At 42.0% G+C, this 23,548-nt stretch overlaps 1 protein-coding gene across 2 annotated transcripts in view; it reads right to left on the bottom strand.

Annotated features, from left to right (window-relative positions):
* The window catches only part of MYRIP (myosin VIIA and Rab interacting protein), a 240,212-nt gene that overhangs the window by 127,074 nt on the left and 89,590 nt on the right, over window positions 1–23,548 (bottom strand). For both annotated transcript variants that reach the window (XM_015591675.2, XM_015591674.2), the window contains one exon: window positions 2,909–3,130. In XM_015591675.2, coding sequence (XP_015447161.1) covers window positions 2,909–3,130 — 222 coding nt within the window. The remainder of the gene's footprint in view (window positions 1–2,908; window positions 3,131–23,548) is intronic.

Genomic DNA, 23,548 nt, shown 5'->3' with positions numbered 1-23,548 from the left:
ATGCAACTACTATATGTCTTTATTTATAATGTTTGAATGAATCTGTACTATAAATTGCCAAGAAGATAAATTTATGGATAGTAAAAAAATGACAAAGTAAATGGTTCAGTAGTGTCCCATTGGCTATATAACTTCCCGAATAAGTAAGCCATCGTTCATTCTATAATCAATTCATCTGTTAACCCCCTCAAGTTAAAATTTTTAAACTAACACTGACAACAGAAATACATTTTAATGCAAAACATATGAGGAAAAGAATGAATGAAGAGCTAACTATATGATCATAATTATAGCAATGACAATTAAAGGGAAACTTTCATTTAAAATTAAGATGCTTTTATTATAATAAATAACCGAACAGAACACCAAGACATATAGGCTCTTTTTCATTGAGATGAAAAAGAAGAAATGTGCAGCTACAGATAACACCATGTTTACAGTGACTAGACACTATCTGGGTCCCACCTGACGAACCCTACATTTCTGATGGGAGTCACTCAGAACTACACCACAGACAGGCCCAGGTGCTTGATATGGTTATTTACTTCTAGTGCAATTTGTTAACATTTTTGCATGAATGTCTACTTTCAACTCCTAGCTCCTTAAATTTTTTTTTTGTGGATAAGAATTTTTATTATTATAATTATTCATGGCTCCACATGATCTCAAAAACATGACTACAGTAGCCACTGAATAGACAACTGGGAATTAAACCGACGCAACAAAAACAAGACTAATTTTCATAGGAAGGGAAAAGTACATTGTGGGCAGAGGGGAGTGAAACGTGGATTTGAAAGTTGCTTCACAAAAATGGGCATCTCTGTAACTTCAGAGAGCTGCCATCAACTGTTTTACTGAGATTTCGCACACGTGCGCACGCACACACACGTACTATGTGTTTTTCATGGAATCTGACATACACAAGGTTTTAAAAATCCAATTGCTTAAATATGAACATGCTGAAAGAACATCTTGAAGACTAATTGATACCCAAAGCAAATCACTTCTAAACCAAGAGGTGAATTTTGGATTGTACGAGGGGCAGAGGAGTTGATGGACCAGGTAGATGACAGCAGAATGCCTCACAATGCTGTCCCCTAGTATGACACCTGCTTGGCCAGGGGAAATCTGTATTTAAAGTCTAAACAATCTGTTGTAAACTATTTTTTCTGTTTCAAGAAATTGGGCAGGTTTTAAAAGTTGTTATTTATCTGAAAATTTCTATACTCGATTCAAGTCAAAATATTCCTTAAATGTTTTTGCACAGTGAATTTTGCTGTGTCTCTTATGTAATGCTGAGGGGTGATACAGCTTGCTAATAAATATGCAAAATAGAATCTTCTGAGGTATCCTTCAGGCCATACATCTGAGGTACTTTGACCCAGACACACTTCTCTGTCAAATTGGGCCATAGCAAAATTTCAGGAAGCAAAAACCTACCACAAGTGTCATGATTTTTTTCCTGGTCAGGTTCTAACGATGGACTTGAATAATATGGAAAGACAGGAAATGAATTCAACTTTTCCATACCTTTTGATTTGAGACAATAATAATCCCAAGACTTCTGAGATGCCGTTACGAGACACCATACAAGATTGAAACAACAAGATTCCCACCTTCTCCTCAGCAACTGCTTTCTGCCAATTTTGATTAAAGTTTAGGTGTGCTCTATATAGATACACTAGACACACTGAGCGTGGAAGACTCCTCAATAACCCTCCCCTTTCTTAAAAAAATTGGAATAGATATATATTCACTTTTTGGATGTCTTTCCCGGTATCCTTCTATGTATGGTCTATTATTTTCTGATGGCCTACTTTGAGACTCAGAGAGTTGTCATGCAATGTTCACACAGAAATGATGCAAGATAAAGTTAAATGGGATTACCTAAGCCTCCTGCCTCCTCATTAAGTGGCTAGAAATGGGAAAGAGAAATTTAAAATATAGCTTTAGGAGCCATTTGCTGCCCTTTTTACAACTTATTTTTCAATATCTGGCTACTCCTAGAGACAGTAAGTGATGCGATCCTGAGCTAGTATAGTCGTCACTTAACATTACTGCTGTTTGATGAAAATGACATGTCATTTCATTGTAACTGATAATGACTCACACACACAACTCTGAGTAGATGTGGAGTCCACAGGCTGAGACTGAATGCTTTATTGCTATTAACTGCTTAGTAAATTTGGAGATTTTTTTCTGATCCACGGGGAAGAGGAACAGGAAAAATTGAAAGAAGGTTTAGGTATTAATGTTCCCTTCCGTGCGTGGTGAATATATTGGACAGTAAAGGCTAGCATATCTTAATCACTGCTATTGCAATGATTGTCAACTGCGATTTTCAGTGATTTCCCACCACCTTGAAAATCAAACCCGAATTCTTCACATAACCTGACCAACTCTACATGTCACTGCAAGAGTCATCGCTGGGGAAGAATATCAGTGTGTGTCTCTGTGAAACTCACCGCTAGCCATTTCCTTCACATGGAGATCATCATCTCCCCTTTCATATTATTAACTATTTTTTAAATCTTTTATCATCTGCCTTTATTTCTTATCCTCTATGAAGGTTTCTCCAAACTTTAGAGCTAGTGACTCCTTGCTCTATGTCCCCACAGCTGATGGGTGAGTTGGTCAGGCATGTGTCAGCATATAGTGGGATCGACACTCATACATCCTGACACCCCCTCCCTAAACAATCTGCCTGATTCACCATCATGTTTCCTGCATCCAGCACAATTCCTAAGAATGTAACGTTACTTATGCAATGAATGAACGAAAAGCTGAGACCAGATGAGACGCGCAGCCCTCCCGTCCTCACCTTGGTAGTCTCTTCACTGCAATCGGCACTCTGGGCTGATCAATCGCTGCTGGTCCTGCTTGTTGCAGGAAGATGGGTGCCACTCACCTGGCTTGCTGGCAGACGCAGCAGACCCAGACCTTCTCGTGCTTCTGGTAGGAGCAGCAGCTCTTGCAGACGTTGAACGCGCAGTCCCCACAGCGGCGCTTGCTGTTGACGAGGAAAGTGAAGGGCGAGCAGCAGCGCATGCAGCAGTGCTCCACGAACTTCTGGTGCTTCGAGAGGATGCTGCACTTGCTGCCTTCTTCGTCCAGCTTCTGCTTCAGCTCGCTGGGAGAGGGTGAGGAGGAGAGAGGATAAAGGGTTAGGGGGCTCTCCTGGGCATCTCCCCACCCCCTCAGCCCTTCCACAGGGTGAGCCACATTGAGAGTCTTTCCGTATGACGATGAAACTCAGAAAAATCAATCGCTCGACATAATATCCAGAGAAGAACCCCCAATGGTGGATTAATTCTGTGTACTTCCATATGCCATATTTTCTGTGAGAAAGCATGAAAACCTTACTACTTATATTTCAGACACTACGTAGAGATACATCTTATTATAAAACTAAGCACATCTTAGAAAAAGAAAACCTTTAACTTAATTAACACCTTTTTAAAGGAGCAGGAGCTCATGTTATTATGTTAAAACATTAATCCTCACAACAGCCCTGCTGGGAAAATGATCAATGCAGTCTTGGCCTGATTTAACGTTCCTGGAAATGGATGCACCCAGGGATTTTAAAAGCTTTCAAATCAATGTGAGTCAATAGAGATTCTCTGGGTGATGGGCAAATCCTAGGCACTGGCAATTCAGAGTTGAAGAAAAGACAACCCCTTTCTTCCAAAGAGTTCATGGTCATACAGGGCACAAGGCCAGCCATATTAATGCAAAACATGACATTGCATGCACTCCTGTCTATACTTGGTGAGAAGAAAATGGGGGACCCTGAGAGGCAAGGGTACACCCCAAGCGGACTGAGTTATCTAGAACCGAGTTACTCTGACACAAATTTGTGTGGTTTTTGCTGCTAGAAAAATGGATGCCCACAAATAGTAACGGAAAAATAATTTATTTCTTCTGTACCAAGTTTGTGATTGAGCATCTCATCCTAGATAAATCTATGATGTATGTGACAAATATTTTCTCCTATTTTGCACTTGTCTTTTCAACTTTGCTTAAGATGTCTTTCATCACTTGGAGTTGTTTAATTTTTCTGTAGTTAAATCTGTCAGTCTTTTCTCTTATGGCTTCTGAGTTTTCTGTCTTGCATAAGAAGGCCTATTCTACCCTCATGAGTTTTAGACATATTCAGATAGCCCTTGTAGTGCTGTTGAATGGTGGCCCCCCAAAAAGATATGTCCATGCCCTAATCCATCATAATCTGAAGGGTTACCTTATTTAGAAAAAGGGTCTTTGGAGATATAATTGAAGGATCCTGAGATGAGATCATCCTGGATTACCCCGGTGGGCCCCAAATCCAATGACAAGTGTCCTTACAAGAGACATGGCAGAGAAGACAATCTGAAGATGGAGCTAAAGTCCTCAGCCATCTCTGCCTTTGGGATTCCTCCCGTGGCCCTGTCCCTGGCCATCTTGCTGTCCCATCTCTACCCATCCAGGCTCCCTCCGGACTCCTCTCTTTCTTTCCAGGATCCTTCATGGCTGACCTGACCAAAGGAAAATTCTCAAAACCAATGACCTAAATGGTAAACAATGGCTACATACATAGGAGTCACCCTTGCCTGACACATTAGGCACGGGAGTAAATTAATCAGGACATAGATAAGCAAAGATGAAAAATGTTACAATTACTTGTATTCTACTACTCTGAGCTATTTATGTGTCTATCCACCTTCTCCCTTCCTTCCCTCCTTCCGCTGCCCTCAAATTATAAAACAGGATATTATGTGCATTGTTTTAATTCTGAAGCTTAGAAAATTTTTGTTTCGAGTTTCAAGTGCATTGGCAAAAAGTGGTTCACAGATTCCTCGTATGACTTTTAGACTTTTGCTGTATTTGTAATCATGTCCCCCTTTCTTTCTGAATGGTTAGGGTTAGGGTTAGGGTTAGGGTTAGGGTTAGGGTTAGGGGTTAGGGTTAGGGGTTAGGGTTAGGGTTAGGGTTAGGGTTAGGAATAGTGCTTGTTTGGGCCTAAGCTTTTTACCCTGATTTTTATACAGGTATCTCATTTTTAGCTGCTTGTCCTCCAAAGCCTCAAGGCCCACATCCTGGCCCCATGCAGAAATGAAAACTGCAGCCACCAGCCAGCAGAACCTACGGCCTGCTGTTTTCTCCCATTTGACTAGGCTGACCATTCTGGTTTCAAATTCCCTCTTCACTTCTAGGAATACCCCTTTCTTAATTTTCCCCATAGCTTAGAGGAAAATTGAGATATACTCCACATACCATAAAACTTACCCTTGTATTAAATTGCACGATTCGGTAGTTTTTTGTATACTCATAAAGTTGTGTAAGCACCACCACTATCTGATTCTAGAACATTCTCATCAACCCAGAAAGAAACCCCATATTTATTCAGTTACTCCTTACTGCCTGCCTCCCTCAGTCCCTGCCAACCACCAAGCTACCTTTTGTTTCCATGAATTTGCCTCTTCTGGACATTTACTATAAATGGAATCACACCATATTGGGCCTTTTGTGTCCGGCGTCCTTCTTTGCACGTGTTCAAGATTTATCCATGCTATAACATCTATCAGCACTTCATTCCTTTGTAATGCCAAATAATATTCCATTTTTAGCTATACCATGTTTTATTTATCCATTCATCAACTGTTGGACATCTGGGTTGTTTCTGCTTTTTGGCTATTAAGAATAATACTTCTAATAATATTCATGCTCAAGTTTTTGTGTGAACATGTCTTTTCAATTCTGGAAGTAGAATTATTGGGTCATACGGTAGTGCTATATTGAAACTTTTAAGAAACAGCCAGACTGTTTCCCCAATGGCTGGACCATTTTATATCTGCATTGGCAATATATGAAGTTTCCAAATTCTCCACGTCTTCACCATCACTTGTTATTGTCTGCCTTTTCTATTACAGCTGTCCTAGAGGCTGTGAGGTGGTATCTGATTGTGGTTTTAATTTGTGTTTCCCTAACAATGAATAATGTTGAGTATCTCTTCATGTCCTTATCGGCCACTTGTACAGCTTCTTTGGAGAGAAGTCTACTCAAATCTCTTGTTGATTTTTAAATTAGGTTATTTGTCTTTTTATTGTTGTGTTGTAAGAGTTCTTTGTGTATTCTGGATGCAAATCCCTTATCAGTTTTATGACTTGCAAATATTTCTCTTTCTTATGTTAAACCTTAAATTTTATTGGTATTTTTAATGTGCTTTTTAGTACAAAGAAGTGTCACACGAGCTCACCTCATCCTGCTATTAGAATTGAAAGCCTACTTATGGTTTTATAACCTCATTTTCCACTTAATGATGACATATCATAAACATGACAACTCAAAAAGTGTTTACAGCTTTAGCTTCCAGGTACCCTGAGCTGGCTTACGCATCTGCCAATATGTGAGCAGGGCTTACTGCTCTGCATGGCGGTCCCCAAAACTGATTTGTTGCTTGAGCATTAGGTAATAAAGGGAGGCTGAATCCAGTATTAAAAGGGGAGGCCACATCAGGCCTGCTAATAATTCCATAGGGTAAAATGTTATATTTGTGAATCTGGGTGAACAAAATGTTTACAGGGAAACAGGACAGGGGTTTTTTTTGTTTTGTTTTGTTTTTCTCTCTTAAGGCATGAAGATGTTCTTTTCCAGTCCTTTGGATTTAGAGCAGGAGAAGAGCTAAGTTATCAATGGCTCTGACAAATGTAAACAACATAAGAACAGCCTTAGAAATTGACAAGCTTCTATTGATATTTCAGAGACACTAAATTAAACGGGATAAAACATCCAGTAAAGAAAGTCTTTAGGGATCAAAAAGGCTCTGTGAACTCAATACACAGGATCACTTGAGCTTTATGAGTTTTGTTTCCTGATACACAGAGCTTCAAATGCCAACGGCATTTTAACACTCACCAGGTGTCTAATAATAAAACTGTACCAATCCTCCAGAGTTTGGCCAAGCAAATAGGGTGTTTTGAACGACAGGCTCTGTGGAGGAGTAGAATGCCCTCCTTCTGAACTATCTCTGATTTATGAGCTTCTATTTCCCTGTAGTACCTCATGGAAGAAGTCACTGGATAGAATTATATAGGATAATGTACAGTGGCTGATTCCAGAATCAACTAAGAATCATGCAAAACCACGTACCTGCTTCAAAATGTCCTAGGAAGGATCAGGCCCCCAAATGGCCCTCCAAGTTAGAAAAAAGTGATGGGTTTAAAGGCAAAGGCTAGGGTACATAGCTGGGCTCAGTCACTTAGCAAAGAGCCTCTGCTTTCTGAGTTGCAATGAAAATTCCTACTTCACAGAGTTGCTAGAGACTGTAAATGAGCAAAACAACAGTAAGCAAATACTAGGTGTTCCTTTGGATTAGCAAAAAACATAGTGGTCTCCATACCTATAACATTTGATCACACTTGTTTATATGTCGAGAAGGTTTCTGTGATAGTATTTGGGCAAGAGTGCCCAAGACTTACTTGTGGGTTGAGCACTGGATCATAGTAGGTATGAAGTAGCATCTCACTGTGGTTTTGGTTTGCATTTCTCTAATGATTGATAATGTGGACATTTGATCAGTTGGTCTTTAGCATGTCATCTAACATCTGATCTAGCCTCTTCTTGATATATCACTCTGAAACAGATATCTGAAAAGCCTATCAGTGTTTCATGGTTTCCTGGTCCACCGCCATGCCGACTCTGCAAGGTCAGTAGTGGGTGAAGCACCATGTGTCGAAAGGATGCACACAGGCTCACTGGGGACGGTGTGTCATGATAAGTTAGTGGTATCTGCCATGAGCATAGCAGGGATAAGTAATGGCATATATGTCACTTGTTTTCTATCAAAGAGACAGTGATTCCGATCCATAGCTATAAGCCACCACTTCATGGTCACAGGCACTATTGCTTCAATTGCCAATTACTCACTCAATTCACATTTGTTGAACGTCTACTATTCCAGGCATGGGGATTTAAAAAAACACATTCTCCTTTCCCTTTGTAAAACATGTATTAACGTGGAGATTCAAATGATGACACCTCAAGTAAAACATAAAACGATTCTAAGATGTAAGGCATTCTATTAGAGGGTAAGTTGGGAACTTAGACCAAGAATAACATGGTGACCTAGCTTAGATTGGGTGGTGAGAGAACTCTTCTCTGGGGAGGTGACATTTAAGTTAAGACATAAAGTGAGAAGGGGCTAGCCCAGTTAAAAAAATAATAGCATAACAGCAGAGGAAAAAAGTTTAAAGTTGAGGGGAGGGGAGCGAAGCACAAGAAGCAGGTTCTGGAAAAGAGTTTGAAAATTTTTCTAAATACAAGGAGACTTTGTTGAGGAGTGTGAGCAGAAAAAGAGCAGGATCCAGTTTCCATTATCATGCCACAGTAACACCAATGTCCAGAGGAAGAGAGCACCATGGGAATCTAGGTAAAGAGGAGCGAGGTCTGGACTAGGGTGGGAGCTGAGGATTTGGGAGGAGGTGGACTGATGCCGGCGCACCTGCTGAAGGGTTTGATATGAGGGCCGATGGAAAGAACGCACCAAGTACCACTCTCAGGTTTCTGGCTTGTGTGGAGAGTGAAGCTGTTTGTGGAAGACGAGGGTGGGTAGGAGCATGTTTCAGGGAAACCTGTGAGATATTTGAAGAGATTTACCAAGTGGACAGCTGGATGTGTGTTTGAGCAGCTGGACCAGCTATGTTAGTTTGGGAGTCATTTTCATAAACATCTTTGAAGATATGGGTATAGGTAAGCTACCCTAAGGGAGAGAGAGAGTACAGCAAGGGGAGAGTGAGAAGGCCTAGAAACAAGCCAGGAAACCCCCAAACATTTAAACTCAGATGGAAAGATTGGAGAGATGAAGACAGACGAAGAGACTGAGAAACACCAAGGAAGATGTTTCAAGGACAGAGTGGCTGACCGTGTCTGCCACGAGGGCAGAGAAGTGTCCGCTGGGTTTGGCAATGGGAAGGTCATGGGTGACCCTGACAAAAGGAACTTCACTGGGAATGTGGGGGAGGAGCCAGTGTGTGGACGTGAAGAGTGACCAGGAGGTGAGGGAGTGGATCAATCATGGAATGCTTCTGCCAGCAACATTATAAATGCTTTTAAGCACAAAGCTCCAAAGAGTGAACCCAATTTACGGGGCAATTAGAGTCATGATAATTTAAAAGTAGTATGATTTGCGTTTAATATGTCATGGGTAACACTGCTCTTTCACTGTGTAATTTCAGGCAGAATCATTTTGCTGCCCCCTGACGGTGTTATCAAAATTCATTCAAGGCTCATAGAGGTCAAGGCACCATAGTAAAGAGAATAAACATTTAAACATTCCCTCTCGATGGCAGAGTTAACAGATACACACCAAATGCAGTGTGGTTACCAGCTCTAAAACGGAGGAGACCACTTTAAACCAGAACTCTTGATGGTCCTTTTAGCCCTGTAGTCCTGAGCATTCAGTATGTCCTGCACATTTCACATGAGCATTGTCCGAAGTTGTTGCGGGACCCTCATCAACCCAAATTTCTGCAGGCAGCTTAGTAAACAACGGATAATGGAGAGAGGGTGAGGAGCACTGGCTGTGTCCCGGACGGCTGTAAGTTACTCTGCTCTTCTAAGCCTCAGTTTCTCTTTTTTTTTTTTTTGACAAAGAAGGCTATCAGCAGCATCCTGAAATATCTATTGCGGAGTAGATGAGAAAATGTACCTGAATTGACTAGCAGGTGCCTTAAAATTAAAAGTGATTCCATGGACATCTGGTATTATGTCAGTTCAAACCAGCCGAGCTTCTGCTCCACAGCAGGTGCTCAGAAAAGGCTCCCACCTCCCCACTGGATCTTCTGGAATATTTGGGCAAAGCCATTTGTCATGATTCACGTAGCCAATATCAGGTCTGTCAACAAGGTGATTTGATCGAAAGAACAGTCTGGACAAAAATTAATATCCCCAAGTGCTTTCTAAAGGAATTAGTGATTTCTTTTTGTTCCCAGGGGTGAAGGCTGAAATGGCTAGAATCTTTTCTCTATGCAACATTTTTGCTAGTTACCATCTCTCTCTAAAAAAGAAAATAATGAGACTGAAAAAATTCGAGGTCACCGAAGAGAACCATAGTTTATATTTAACATGTTCAACCTATAGTCTGTGAAGGAAAATACAATCATAATTCAAAGAAAAGGATTGCGAGATGAGTGCACATTTACATAAATCACTTCGGTAGAACCCACTGAAATAAGTAAGAAGAATGGGAATAGACAATAAGCCCCGTGAGTAATAAAATGAAGAAATTCCCACACACAACCTGCCTCTGCCAAAACAGACAATGGAAGATATTTTGTGCCATCTGAACATCTGGAGGAAAGAGCGAAATCAGACACACAGGCATCCTGACCTTGAGCAGATAGAGAGTCCCCTATAAACAAACAGGGGCACCCCAGAGGCATTACAATTCTTTCCTGGAAACAAAGAGGACCTAGGGAAGGGCCAGGTCACAAGAGACCATGAGACCTTCACACTGCAGGCTCATATCAATATTGCAGTATATCAGAGCTTCACGACAAACGCAGACTTCCACCAGGAGCATGCAAAATAAGAGGGGACGAACCTCCAAATTGGTAGGCTCATCAGATCAGGTGGGAACGTGTCTGGAGTAGACATACCCCGCTGAAGCTGCTACTGTCCCAGATTACTCATTCTTCCAGAACCATCCCCTCACCCCCAAATGGCCCCGGCTATCTCTGCTTTCTTCACCTCGTGACAGCTCGGGACTGTGGTTTCACAAAGCAGTTTGACGATCACTCCCTTCGAAACTTTTCTTCGCAATACTGGGAGATAGGGAGGTCCCATCTCCTCACATCAGCCACAATGCACACAACAGAACAAGTCCCTCAATAACAGCTATGAACGACTCACTTGAGCAGTAGCCCAAGAGGAATGAAGGTGTGAGGGCCAGGAATAAAGGAAGCTGATAGAAAATGTTCTAGATACAGGTGGAGGAAGCTTCCTTTTCTGTAAAGTCAGAATTCTGTACATATCTTTGGCAAAAAGGAGCATTTTATTTTCTCCTCCACCACCCGCTCCCTACATGTGTCCAATTCTTCCTTGTGTTTACTCGTAAATCACATTATGCTTAGAGAAAGGAAAACTGTCCCCTAATGCTTTATTAATCATCAAAATAAAAATGTAGACAATGGCACAAAAACCATGGACCACTGATGAACTTATGACAGACACCTTGTTATGTCCTGGATAAAGCAGCACATGCTACACATCATCATTTTTATAAAGGAGAAATAACAGCACACGATATCTAAAACAACTGCCTTAGTCCCCTCCCCCAGATACCTATTGTTAGAACTAAGCCTCTTTCTGTTTTCCCATAGTCTCCTCTGTGTAGCACAAGGGGCTGGAAGCCTGGACACTACATTTCCCAGACCCCGTTGCCTGCTGGTGTTGGTTAGGCTCTGCAGGTAGGAGGCATTTGTCTGAGACTGGGAAGTGGGAGGGAGCCGCCATTTCTCTGCTTTATGTTCCAGTAAAGGCAAGCGACTGTGGGTGAACGTTGCCGGTGGGATTCCTTCCTCGCAGTGAGGAGTTTGGGTAACAATGGGACAGTAGCAGTGCCTCCATCAAGTGTGGGCTTCCAGACCTAAAGAAAGCAGCAGCTCCCAGGTAACATCATGTGCTTCCTGCTGCTTGATAAATTTGTAACCAATTCCCCCAATTAAAACTCTCTGTATGAAATTTTTAGAGGGTTTCTATCTTGATGGGACCCCAACTGACATCTTCAGAGAGTGGAAGTCACATACTGTCATATCTGAAGATATAAAATCCTTCCTCCACATGACCTTGACATCTGGACAGAGAGTGGAAGTCACATACTGTCATAGCCAAAGATATAAAATCCCTCCTCCACATGACCTTGACATCTGCACTCTTGACCACTCTGTTCTCTCAAAATTAGTAACCCTCAGAACTATCTGGTTTTCTCTCCAGATTAATCCATGTTTCATTACATCTCTCCCCGAGTTTACTCCTCAATCCTCTTCTTTCCTAGTTCTACATCCCCCATTGAGAAATTTAAGCCCTATGTGTGTCATATATTACCATACACATGCCAGTGGTTCTCACTTCTTCAGTCTCACTTGCTCTCCTAAGTCTCAGAGTAAGGTTTGGGACTGCCCAAATCTCTTCTGGGTCACTATCTTACGTGAGAGTGAACTCAAAATGTCTAAAATTATAGTTGTTATTTCCGCCTCAGGTCTTTCCCCCAAAGAGCCTAACTTCTATCCTGAGGCCCCTCTGGAATCCTAGGAGTCACCCTCAACTCTCTTCTAACGTCTGCTTTTAATCTTGCACCAAATCCTACCATTTTGCCACTGAAATACCACTTAAACGCATCTCCTCCGCTCTTGCTGTCACCGTCGTAGCTCAGACCCTCATATCACCGGCCTGCGGTGCTGCAAAAGACTCTTTACTTCAAGTCGCCTGCAACAATAAATGCAGAGCGATCCGCCTCACTCCGACTGCCTCCCACCACTACTGAGAAGGGTTCGATGAGGACTTCTGAACTGTATGATGCTCCCTGGAGCCGTAAAACACGTTCTCGTTTCTGTGCTTGCTTGTGATCTTTTTTCTTCCACATGCTGTGTTCTTCTGCTTTTCTTTACTGGAAAATTTCTCCTCTTTTTCCTTCAAGACCCATTTCAAATGTCACCTTCTCTACCAAATTTCCAGTTCTGCCAGGCACAGTTAGTACTCTGAACCTAACTCTATTATGGCACTTACCCTACAGAATTTTAAACATCTGTTTATGTGCCTTCTATAGGACAACAAACCCCTTAGAGAGGAGAATAATGATGGCCTCCTTTCTCTCTAGTACGAAAGGACTGACCTGGATTATGTGGTTGGGTGTGTATTCTTCTTCTCACAAGTTTAGCCAATGAGTAAGGGATTACAACAAAACATTAGCACTGGCCAGACGAAAATAAAACTTCTAAGGAGTAATTGCTTAGGCGTCTAACACTACGAAAAACACACGGGCAAAATAACCAAACATTTGGCCAACTCTCATTTTGTATCTGTAAACTCTGATCATGCACAAAGCAAGACTTTCTGCCTTCTGCTGTTTATAATTTACCTGAAATAAAGTCCCATAGGAAAGTTAAAATAAGATTTCAAATATATATAATGAGAAAATCTGGAAAGTAGGATTCTTCTTTTTTATTTCTGAATAAGAGATAAATATAATATTTCTGAATTTTAAGTGTTCTTAGTCATTATTTAAATATTGATACATGCAAATAAAAGACTCAAGCCTGTGGCTGGGCGCAGACACTTCTAAAGCCAGCTGAAACCTGCAGCACTTGGCATCCACAGTAACAGTCATTTTTGCCCAGAGACTTTTCTTCCTGTTGTTGGGCTTATTGATATAGATCAGACCTTGAGCGAAAAAACTTTCTCCCAGGAGCAGCAGAACTGTCATTGCTCTCTAGGTTGTAAACAAAGCAGAAATGTTCCAGACTTCATCCTCTCATTTACTTACGGATGAATACAGGCTCAAAATCTACAGTTCCGGTCATCGCGTATATTCTGACATTTCATGCATCATGCATGGAATGTAAACTCCTATTTTAATTCCATTAATATTTGATTTCTCCATCTAGAAGGGGTCACTGTATAGGTAAATGTCAGCTTGGAGAGATGCCAGATTTCGCCAGTGACGCACTATGGCTGTTAAGGCAGTTTCCCCTTGGGATGTTCGCCCACAACTGAATCCTCCTGACCTGGAACTCCCCTTCTTACTATGAAGTGAACTGCCTTCTCCAATTTTGGATACAAAAAGAAAACTATTGGAAAACCTACAGACACATTTTTAAAAGCATCTAAAAATATTATATATTTTTGACATCTCCCTTATCAGCGCAAAAGGGAAGTAAAGACTCCTTTTCTTTACTCATGCTTTCATAAAAAGGAATGGCAATCACCTTTACGGAATGCCTACTCTGTGTGAAGCAGAAGACATCCATATGAAACCCTCTGAGGCAGAGAAGGTGGGGGGGTCCCACATGTTCCTCATCATGGTCTCTGGAGCACATCCACATGCACCTATATTCTCTCTTTGGATAATGAGCAGTAGACATGGCTGTGGACATGGCTGGAATCCCTTGATGGCACAGCATTTAGAATTGCAGCTTGTTCAGGTGAGCACTTGGTAACAATGTCTGGCTACAACAGGTGTTAGTATACCTGCAACCAGTTTTAGAACACAACGTACCAATATTGAAATTACAAATGAGAAAAACCAGGACAGAGATTATTTACTTAACATATAAAGTATATTATTTGATATACTCACAGCTTTCCCAGGATGCATCTATACTTGCAAATGATATTCTAAATCCAGAATGTCTGAGCTTGAGGAAAATCTTTTAATTTCCTAGTACAGCCCTCCTCACTCCACAGACAAGTAAACAGGAGCAAATTAACATACACAAGAACACATAGCTGGTTACTTGTCTGCTTGTGTCTTTAATGTCCATCTTCACTTGAAATTTAAGCATCATCTAGTAGGACTTATCATACAACAGCTGGCCTTGGACCAAAGGCAACACTGATTCACAAAAGTCTTTAATGTCCATCTTCACTTGAAATTTAAGCACCATCTAGTAGGACTTATCATACACTCACGGTATAAGTAATGAAGTATATGTTCCGTTTCTGGAAATAAAGTCAATTGAATAATTTAAACAGCTACAACTATTTGTGGGATCTGCATGCGTCTAAAAGTTAATAATAGGTAAGAATAAATAAATAAAACTAAACTGATTCAAACACAGAAGCAACTTAAAAACAATCTTAAAATATGCCAGTTCAAAACATATATCTGTAATCTATCAGATAGTAATTGTTGTGTTCACTAACTCCATTTGAATGTTCAAAAAGTTTTTCTTGCCAAAATAGAGTACCTTGAATTAACCTGAATCACTTATAGCACTTCTGCTAACTCACACTAAAAATACACTTTACATGTGTTCTCTAACCAAAAAGAAATTATTTAATTGGTATATTTATTCTGGGAACATTCATTCATTCATTTATTCCTTCAGCCAACACTTTTAAGTTCCTATTATGTGCCTGGCTCTCTGCCAGCTGTTGGGACATAAAGCAAATTATAGCTCACAGCCTAAGGGAGGAGGAAAATATAAAGACATAGCTACAGGACAATATTCCAGATGCAACAACAGACAAGAGTGGGAAATGCCAGGCAGCAGACCAGGAGAAGTGGAGCATGGTGCTTGACATAGGTCTGGAAGGATGCATAGCAGTTTAGAGCAGGAGAATGGAGAAAGATTTTTTCAGCTTTACTGAGTTCCAATTGACAAAATTGTTATACATTTGTAGTGTACAACATGATGATTTGTAGTGTACAACATGATTGGAAAACATTACCAACCACAGTTACTTAAGACGTCTACCACTTCACATATTTACATATTTTATCAGCTTTACTGAGTTCCAATTGACAAAATTGTTATATATTTGTAGTGTACAACATGATGATTTGTATAAATACGTTATGAAAACATTACCAACCACAGTTAGTTAAGACATCTACCACCTCACATATTTACATATTTTATTTTATTTTTTTAATTTTTAAAAACACTTAAGTGCTACTCTCAGCACGTTTCAATGATATGATACAGTGTTACCAATTATAGTCATCATGTGATACTCTAGATCCTCAGAACTTATTCATCTTATAACTGAAAGTTTGACCCTACCTCACCCACTCCCAAGTCCCTGGCAACCATCATTATACTCTGTTTCTCTGAATTCAACTTTTTAAAATATTTCACGTATAAGTGACACCATGCAGTATTTAGAGGAAGCTACTGCAGTGGGGAAGGCGGCTTGTGTCAAAGAGCACCCACATCACTGAACACGCTGTGGTTGAGAACGGACGAGTTGTTGGTTCAGTGGCTGGAGTCAGAAACAGAGGGGACAAACCAGGGGAGGAGGTTCGTGTTGGGTCCCAAAGGGTCTTGGAGGCCATCTAAAGAATGAGCGTTTGTCAGTGTAAACGACTAGAAGACAATGATGGTCAAGGGAACTCCTGGCACAGAGGGCAGACCGGAAGGTGCCAGTTGGATGAGAGAAAAGAACTTGAAGACTTATCGTCACAGTGACTAGTACTGAGGCTGAGACTGCAAATGAAGACCAAGGGAATGGAAATTTAGAGGAAGAAACCAATTCGAGAGATTTTTAAGAAGCAGGCGTAATAGAATGTTGGGATTTTTAGTGGTGAGATGCCAAAGGTGGCAACGGAGTCTCTGCCCTGGGCCTCTAGGTAGGTGATGCGTACCACTATTTGGGATCATTTCCTTCCAGTCTTTTTTTCCAGTCCACTATTTTTTTGAAACCACCTGATTGATTTGATTGTCCATGACGTTAAAGGCGTTGCCCATGGAAGTGCTCTCTTCCAGAATGCCTGCATTGGTATAATTATCGGGCCTGCAAGAGGGGTGAAAACTGTGAGAGGAGAACACAGGACCAGTCCTGCCCAGGCCTGGATCAGGGAGTGGCAGCTGGAGCAGAAAGGTTGACATGGGTGTAGATGACATTGTGACAAAAATATTCTGAGAGGACTTGGGGCCTAGAATGTCGGAAGACAGGAAATGGGGGATCCAAAGACCACTGATGTCTTCAGTCTTCATGATTCACCAACAAAAGGCTAGTACTGTGGACATTGAGAATAAAGCCCGAAGGAAGACAAGGTGAGCATCTGGTGGGTTTAGGTCTGACTCACTGAACTCCAAGCGGTGAATGGAACAGAGAGTGAACACCTTTTGATGAGAGAACAGGCTGAACTCTGGAGAGAGATGCAGGCACTAGGTTTTTATCAGAGCCTCATCCTTACAAAAGTGGGAGCTGAAGCCCTGTGAGTCAACTTCAGGAGATGAAAGAACAAAGAGGAAGTGCTGAGGGCTGAATACTGGGGAACATCAGCAGACACGGAGCAAAAGAAGGATACATAAGCATCGATGAAACTAAGAAATCTGTCAGTGTTGAGAAAGAGACTAAAATAATGCAGTAATATAGCAATTCATATTTGCCTTGATGGGCTGGACCTGATATATTTCACATGGGAAAGAGAAAGCTTCTAATTTAAAGTCCCCAATTTCCTTAGGACTCATTCACATGAAAAATTCATTTCTGCTTGTTTCTACTTAATGTTGTTACAGGCCAATGAAAATGCCTAGTAACGCCCAGCTAGCTACAAGTGAATGGTCATGAATTAGCAAAAATCAAATGAACAAAAAAGCTTCACCATGGTGATTACTCATTAGGCTAAACAGCAATAAAATGGAGACTTCGCATTAAATATCTAAATTTTAATCGACGAAATTGAAAACCAAATTGACTTCTCTTCCAGAAACTCACAAAAATTGGCCCTGTCAGGCATCCTAGATATCACTGAAACTCTCAGTGTAAATAATTTCTTTCTTCAATTGCTTGCATTCAGAAAAAAAGTCATTTGTCTTAGATTCTTTGCTGTTTTCCAGGAAATCTACTTGATTGAGAGGATTTGGAAATTACGCAAAGTTCCTGCAGGTACCTTTGTTAGCAAACCTTCTACTGGAGGTTAAGTATTCAAACAAAAGGGAGAGAGACGTAGGATGTTCAAAAGAGTACAGAATCAGTGGTCAGTAGGGCTGGGTCTGAGAATTGACGTGTCTACTAACAGGCTGCCTCGCCCTGGGAAAGGCACTGATCTTAAAGAGAATTCAATTTACTCATGTATTCAATCAAGGGATTGACTCTGAGAAGGGTTATAAATAGGCTTAATTCATATCTACATTTCAATTTAAATCTATATCTCTATTTACCTATGTAGCTATCTATACACTCATGGATTTGTAGTGGTCATCTGGAAAACTGTATTAAGAGGGATTCTGAGGGCACATCTAGACACACTAAGAAAGCACGTCCTGTTTGATTAATGATGTCTGCGCTGCTCCTGTCTAAGAGAATGGGATCTTGCATTTGGCTTTGCTTATTATCTGATCTCTAAGTTCCCTTTCAGATTTAAAGTTTTATAGTCCATGAATATATGTCCAACATCAAGTTGCTCTGGATAGTAAGTTCCAAAAGAAAGAAATCAGAAATGACAGAAATCCAAGATATAGCAGTTCAACCTCTGCAGTTATGTCAATGAAGGGAACTGCATTTGAAGCCCAAGAAACCATTATGACATCAGTTTCATATGTATCTTCTCAGAATCTCAATTTTACCATCTGGAGAAGAAGGCAGTATCTGCCCATCAACCTGGGTCAGGTCTGTACAAGAAACCTTCCTGGGCTATGAAATACAGTATACTCTGTCATTTGACTAAGGCACCAATTCTATCTAACCGGGTGTGCTCCAGGTATGTGCATATTAATAAGACACTCTGTGAGGGGCTAGGGGACATTTAGGTTTTAGATAGAGTAATTTTGAACTGTCAACATGACAGTTGTTGTAGATCAGATTTTAGAAGCAGAGGCTGAGATGGGGATTCTCTTGAAAGTAATTCCTCCAGAAGGACGGAAGTAAGAGAAAGGACATGGCAGAGGAATGGGCTAAGCGAGGGCTTAGCCTGATCCCATGGGAGCCCCACCTTGAGGCATGACCCCATGTCAGCTGGTCAGTGGCAGAGATCTCCCTTTGCGTTAGGGGTAAGGCACAAAGGAGGCAGATCCTGTCAGGTGGAGGACAACTGTTTGGAGAAGAGGCACAGGTCCTGGGCAGGTGACTTGGGTGAACCCGGACTGGGGAGCAGGAGAGCCCAGATTCTCTGATCCAACGAAAGGGTGGCTGTAACTCATGCCCAGGCAGAAGTTGCAATATAGAGCCGGTGCTGCAAATCCCTTGATTTCTCAATAAAGGCTTCCAGTTGGATATTTATGTAAACTTTCCAGTGTCAGAATACTATATGAATAGAATAAAATGTGTACACTCAGGTTAAGGTCTGAAGGTCACCGGTATTCAAACTCCATGACAAGAGGAAGAGGCAGTGGGGGAGGCTAGAAGCTCGGTGTCCTCACTAAGCATGTGAGGAAACTAAGGCCCAGGAGAGGGGTGGGGCCCAGGGAGCAGTGGACTCTGGGTGTGGACTCGAGTCACCCCCTGCAGAGCCCGGGTTCTTCCCACTGTCCTCCCTACCCAGTGACTCTCAGAATAATGCTAATGGGAATGATTACTCTGTTCCCAAGACCCTGGGTTTTCCTGCTCAATGACTGCACGCTTGCGAGAAAAAAATACGCAAGGTGGAAATTAAAGAAATTTAAAATCCCTATTTTGGTAAATTATGTAAACAGGTTCACATTAAAAATGTTGGTTTATTATTTTTTTGAGCTTTCTTTGGCACAGTGACAAAACCCAAATAAATTATACCAAAGGAGCATTCTAAGACAATATTTTGATCTTGGGAATTCTGGAAATGTTTATAAATTACTCATAATTTTTTTCATATGGGTAAAATGCCCCAAATATATTTAATTAGATCAGAATCTTAAATCATCACATGGTTTCACAGACTCAAAAAACAGCTCCTTAAAGATATCCTCCCAAGCGTCAGCATCTACAGAATGCCCAGAGATATCTGTGTTCTCCCTCTTTATGAAAATGAAGCTATGGCTATGAATAAGTGTACTGCTTATGTTACATCAATAGATTTTAGTGCTTCTGGCATTGGGGCCAAATACAATAAGAGCTGTGCTTAGAATATGAACCAGACAAGGATGCGGAAAGAGATGAGAATCCAAGCATTTTTATGTTTTAAATAAGCTGTTCACTGGCTCAAATTTGCCCACCTGCCTAAAACTACCATGTGGAACCCCCACAGGTACAAAGAACTGTCACAGATGTCGAGTCCAGTTCGTTGCCCAGCAACCACACGTGGTCAAGGCAGGCAGCCATCGCTTTTCCATTTTACAGATCAAAAACCGAGGCATGGAAAGGGGAAGAAGCTTGCTTGGTCCCACAGAGCTAATGAGCGGTGGACCCTGGACTTGAATCCAGGCTCCTCACCCTGAAGCCCCAGTTTCCTTTCCCACAGCAGGCCACCACCCATGGTTGGTGACATGCCACGCAAAACAATGAAAATGCTTTTTCTTTCTAGTTAGATGCTTCTGGGCAAGGGCCCGTGTTCTCATCTCAGAGGATGATCTCACACAAGTCAGAATGAGAATCCTCCAGTCCTGTACACGCAGAGCACGGGTGCCTAAGACACGGGTATTCTGTTTTATAAACCACACCCATGGCCTCTCCTCTTCCACGGGAATAACAGTGGCAGAAACTGGAAGGCAGAGACTAGTTTGCACATTTGGTTCTCCACGTGCACCTCAGAAGGAAGATACTGTCCGGGCTTTTACTTCTCCAGGGTCTATGCAGAGGGTAATGAAAGGAAGCGCTCCTGTGTGGTTCTTCCTGTTCACTCTGCATCCTGCCTGCTCCACCCACACCTCCTCCCCAAGGACTCACAATGGACAGCAGTGTGAGGAGGGAACACAGGGTCACCAGAGAGAAGCCGTACAGGCTGGAAATCAGAGAAAGGGGGATACAGCAAATAACAACGGTGCTGGCAGGGAAGGCAAGAAGGGGGTGTACTTGTCTCTCTGTCGGATGCGAAGACAAGACACGCCTTGAGAAGAAGTTGTGGGGCAGGGAAGGAAAGGGAGTGGGCAATTTTGGAGATGAAATCGTGATACTTAGAGATACCCTCATGGACTGTAGCAATCCAGGGGTTCCATGGCTGTTGGGTTTTATTTCGCTTTTAATACACTTAACTATTTATAAAGTTGTAATGAAACACAATATCACATTCAAACACGGTGTGTACTCTATTTTAATAGTCTGAAGCCACCAGTGGGTTAACTTGAACTGTCAAGGGTCATTTGCCACCATGGGCTGGGCAGACTCAACAAGAAATCTGCTCCTGCTGTGTATTCCAGACAGAACTATACAGCCGATGGTATAGAGAATATTAGAACTACACTCTACAGCTTATCTCACAGTGCATAACTGCAGCTGCGGGAGAAGCTGTAAAATGCTAGCATTTATAACCACTGCTCTATGTGCACCCAGGCCTCCATGATTCTGTGAAATACGTTATGAGATTATATATGAAAATACATCCAAAATAAACTAGATATTAACATTTTTGTATGACTGCACCTATAAGTCCTGAATTCAAAAAGTTATGCTCATTAATAGGGCTTCGTTTCCTTGTTTAACTAATGGGGTTTATGAGTAAATACTATACTCTTGAATGTATACAGTAAATTTACGAAAATAAAATACTACTTTTATATCTCCGCGTATTGCGAATTGGCCTGAGGTTTCTTTTATAAGATGCTTCTTTTACTCAGATTAAAAGTCACTGCATGAGGATACCTTGAAGCTGTAGCTTTTGAGTCTTTCCATTTTGTGTATTTATTTACTTGTTTCTGTCTAAAATAGCTTCTAAAGTTGGAGTGAAGATTGTTTATCTTTTAAATGCCCTAGGATTTCTATTTTCCTGCTTTTAATTCTAGATGTAAAGTTTGGCTCATTAAACAAAAGAAAAGAGAGAAAGAATTCAGGACAGGAAGTGCATCTGTCTTCAGCTGTCACAGTGCTTTGCCTCCCTGGGTATAATCACAACCAGAAGGTGTCTGGGGCCACACAGGGGGCAAACACGGTGAGAAGTAACACTGTCCCTGCCAGAAGAGACAAGCCCAAAGCCCGGCTATGACCTTGTACTAAGTTAAGGTTAGGCATGTGTTAATTTTCTTCCATATACTGGCAGCCTAAGACACTGAACCCAGAAGGAAAACCCAAACCATGACTGAGGGTGAGCCTGGTCACTGCAGAGGAGGAGGGACAGGAAGAGGGGACAGAAGATATCCATTCTTCTCTTCTTCCTCAATGATGAAAGCTTGACTTGCAGCTGGGCCACTCCTTCTGAGAATAAAGACCATTCTTCCCAGCTCCCCGTGTAGCTAGGTGTGACCATGTGACTAAATTCTGGTCACCAAGATAAAAGTGGAAGGGACGTGTGGGGCATAGGTTGTTCAGAGAGCGCTACCTCAGCTAGGAAGGCCACCTTTTTGTCTCTCTGCTTTTCTCACTGCGTTCATGATGGCGTGAGCTCTCGCTGCCATTTAGATCTGTGATTCGACCTTGGGAACCTGCGTGGAGCAGAAACGTAGGAGCTTAGGTCCTCAACGACGTGAAGGAGTCACTACACCAGTCCTGAACCCACTCCTGAATTTCTTTCATATGAAAGAGAAATAGACTTTCATCCTGTTTAATCTTTGTTTACCCACTGTTATTTTGGGATTTGCTCTTATATGCAGATCAACCTAACTCTTGAGAAAGAAGGGCAGGGCCAAGCATCAAGCATTGTGAGACCAAGGTAAAGATGGAAAAGGAAGGCTGGGTGATGAGGTAGAGAGCGGCCAGACTCAGAGCAAGATGAAATGGAAAAGAAAGGATGGCACGAGCAGTCCATCCTAGGACCACACCTCCCAAAAGTCTGCTGAGATCCCCTCTAAGGTCGTGGCGGGTGTAGGGGGCGGGCAGTGGAGAATGTCAACTGACAGCTACCAAACTGGGTCAGGGAGCCCGTCCAAAGCATGGTGCTATATGTAGAAACACACTCAACCCAGCACAGAGTGGGGGTGGGTGCGAGGATGGTCAATGAATGACCCTGCTGTGGGGCAGCTGACGCCTCCTCGCTCACCTCTGTTCTTCTCTTGGGCCCAAAGGAAGAACCTGGGTCTGTCTATCAGGAGCCCTCATTTCACAGGTCTGTAGGGTTTGTAACTGGTCACTGCTACTTGTCACCTCTGTGGCTCCCTCCTACTAGGATTGCAGGGTGGCCAGTGTTCCCCTGCCCTTTCTCTTCCCTTCCAGGCGCTGGGTGGCAGAGGAAGCTCAGCTGTCGCCTTGGCTACCACACTCAGAGGCCAGCTTTCCACGAGTTCCTGGTGGCCTGAATTGCTCAAGTCTTGGAACTGCTCTTTCTCTTTGGCCCTGATTATCCAGCAGAATTCCCAGAAATCTCTTAGCTATGTGCTTCAAAACGGCCAGCACTGCCCCATTCCCTCTGGCCTTTCCCTGCCTGGATATAGAGCTCCCCTCTTTGGCTGGCCACCTTCCTCAGACTCTCATCTGCTGTCCTTCCTTCAGAGGGACAGCATTCCTTTCCCTAGACTCATCTTCCCTTGGAGGAGAAAGGAAAATCATCTTTAGATTTAGCACAGGCATCGGAATCACAAAGACCTGGCTGAGAATCCCGACCTGTGGAGTATTTTGGCTCTCTGACCTTGGTTTTCCTCATTGTAACGTGAGGCCAACAATGCTCACTTCCCAGAGTTGCCAAAGGAACTAAAATGCAGGATGCATTCACGGTACCTGAATATCATGGGCATATGATCAAATCACTGCTTTTATAATTGCAATGGTATTGGCAGCCTCGGTATAACTGCTTAATGGAACTATTGAGAAATGCAGTCTCTTTCTAGGTCATGGCGTCTCCAGTGACAAG

This window comes from Pteropus alecto, unplaced genomic scaffold (assembly GCF_000325575.1).
Source record: "Pteropus alecto unplaced genomic scaffold, ASM32557v1 scaffold156, whole genome shotgun sequence".
Lineage (NCBI taxonomy): Eukaryota > Metazoa > Chordata > Mammalia > Chiroptera > Pteropodidae > Pteropus > Pteropus alecto.
Note: the sequence above shows the minus strand (reverse complement) of the source record. Positions and strands in the feature narration are given on the sequence as shown.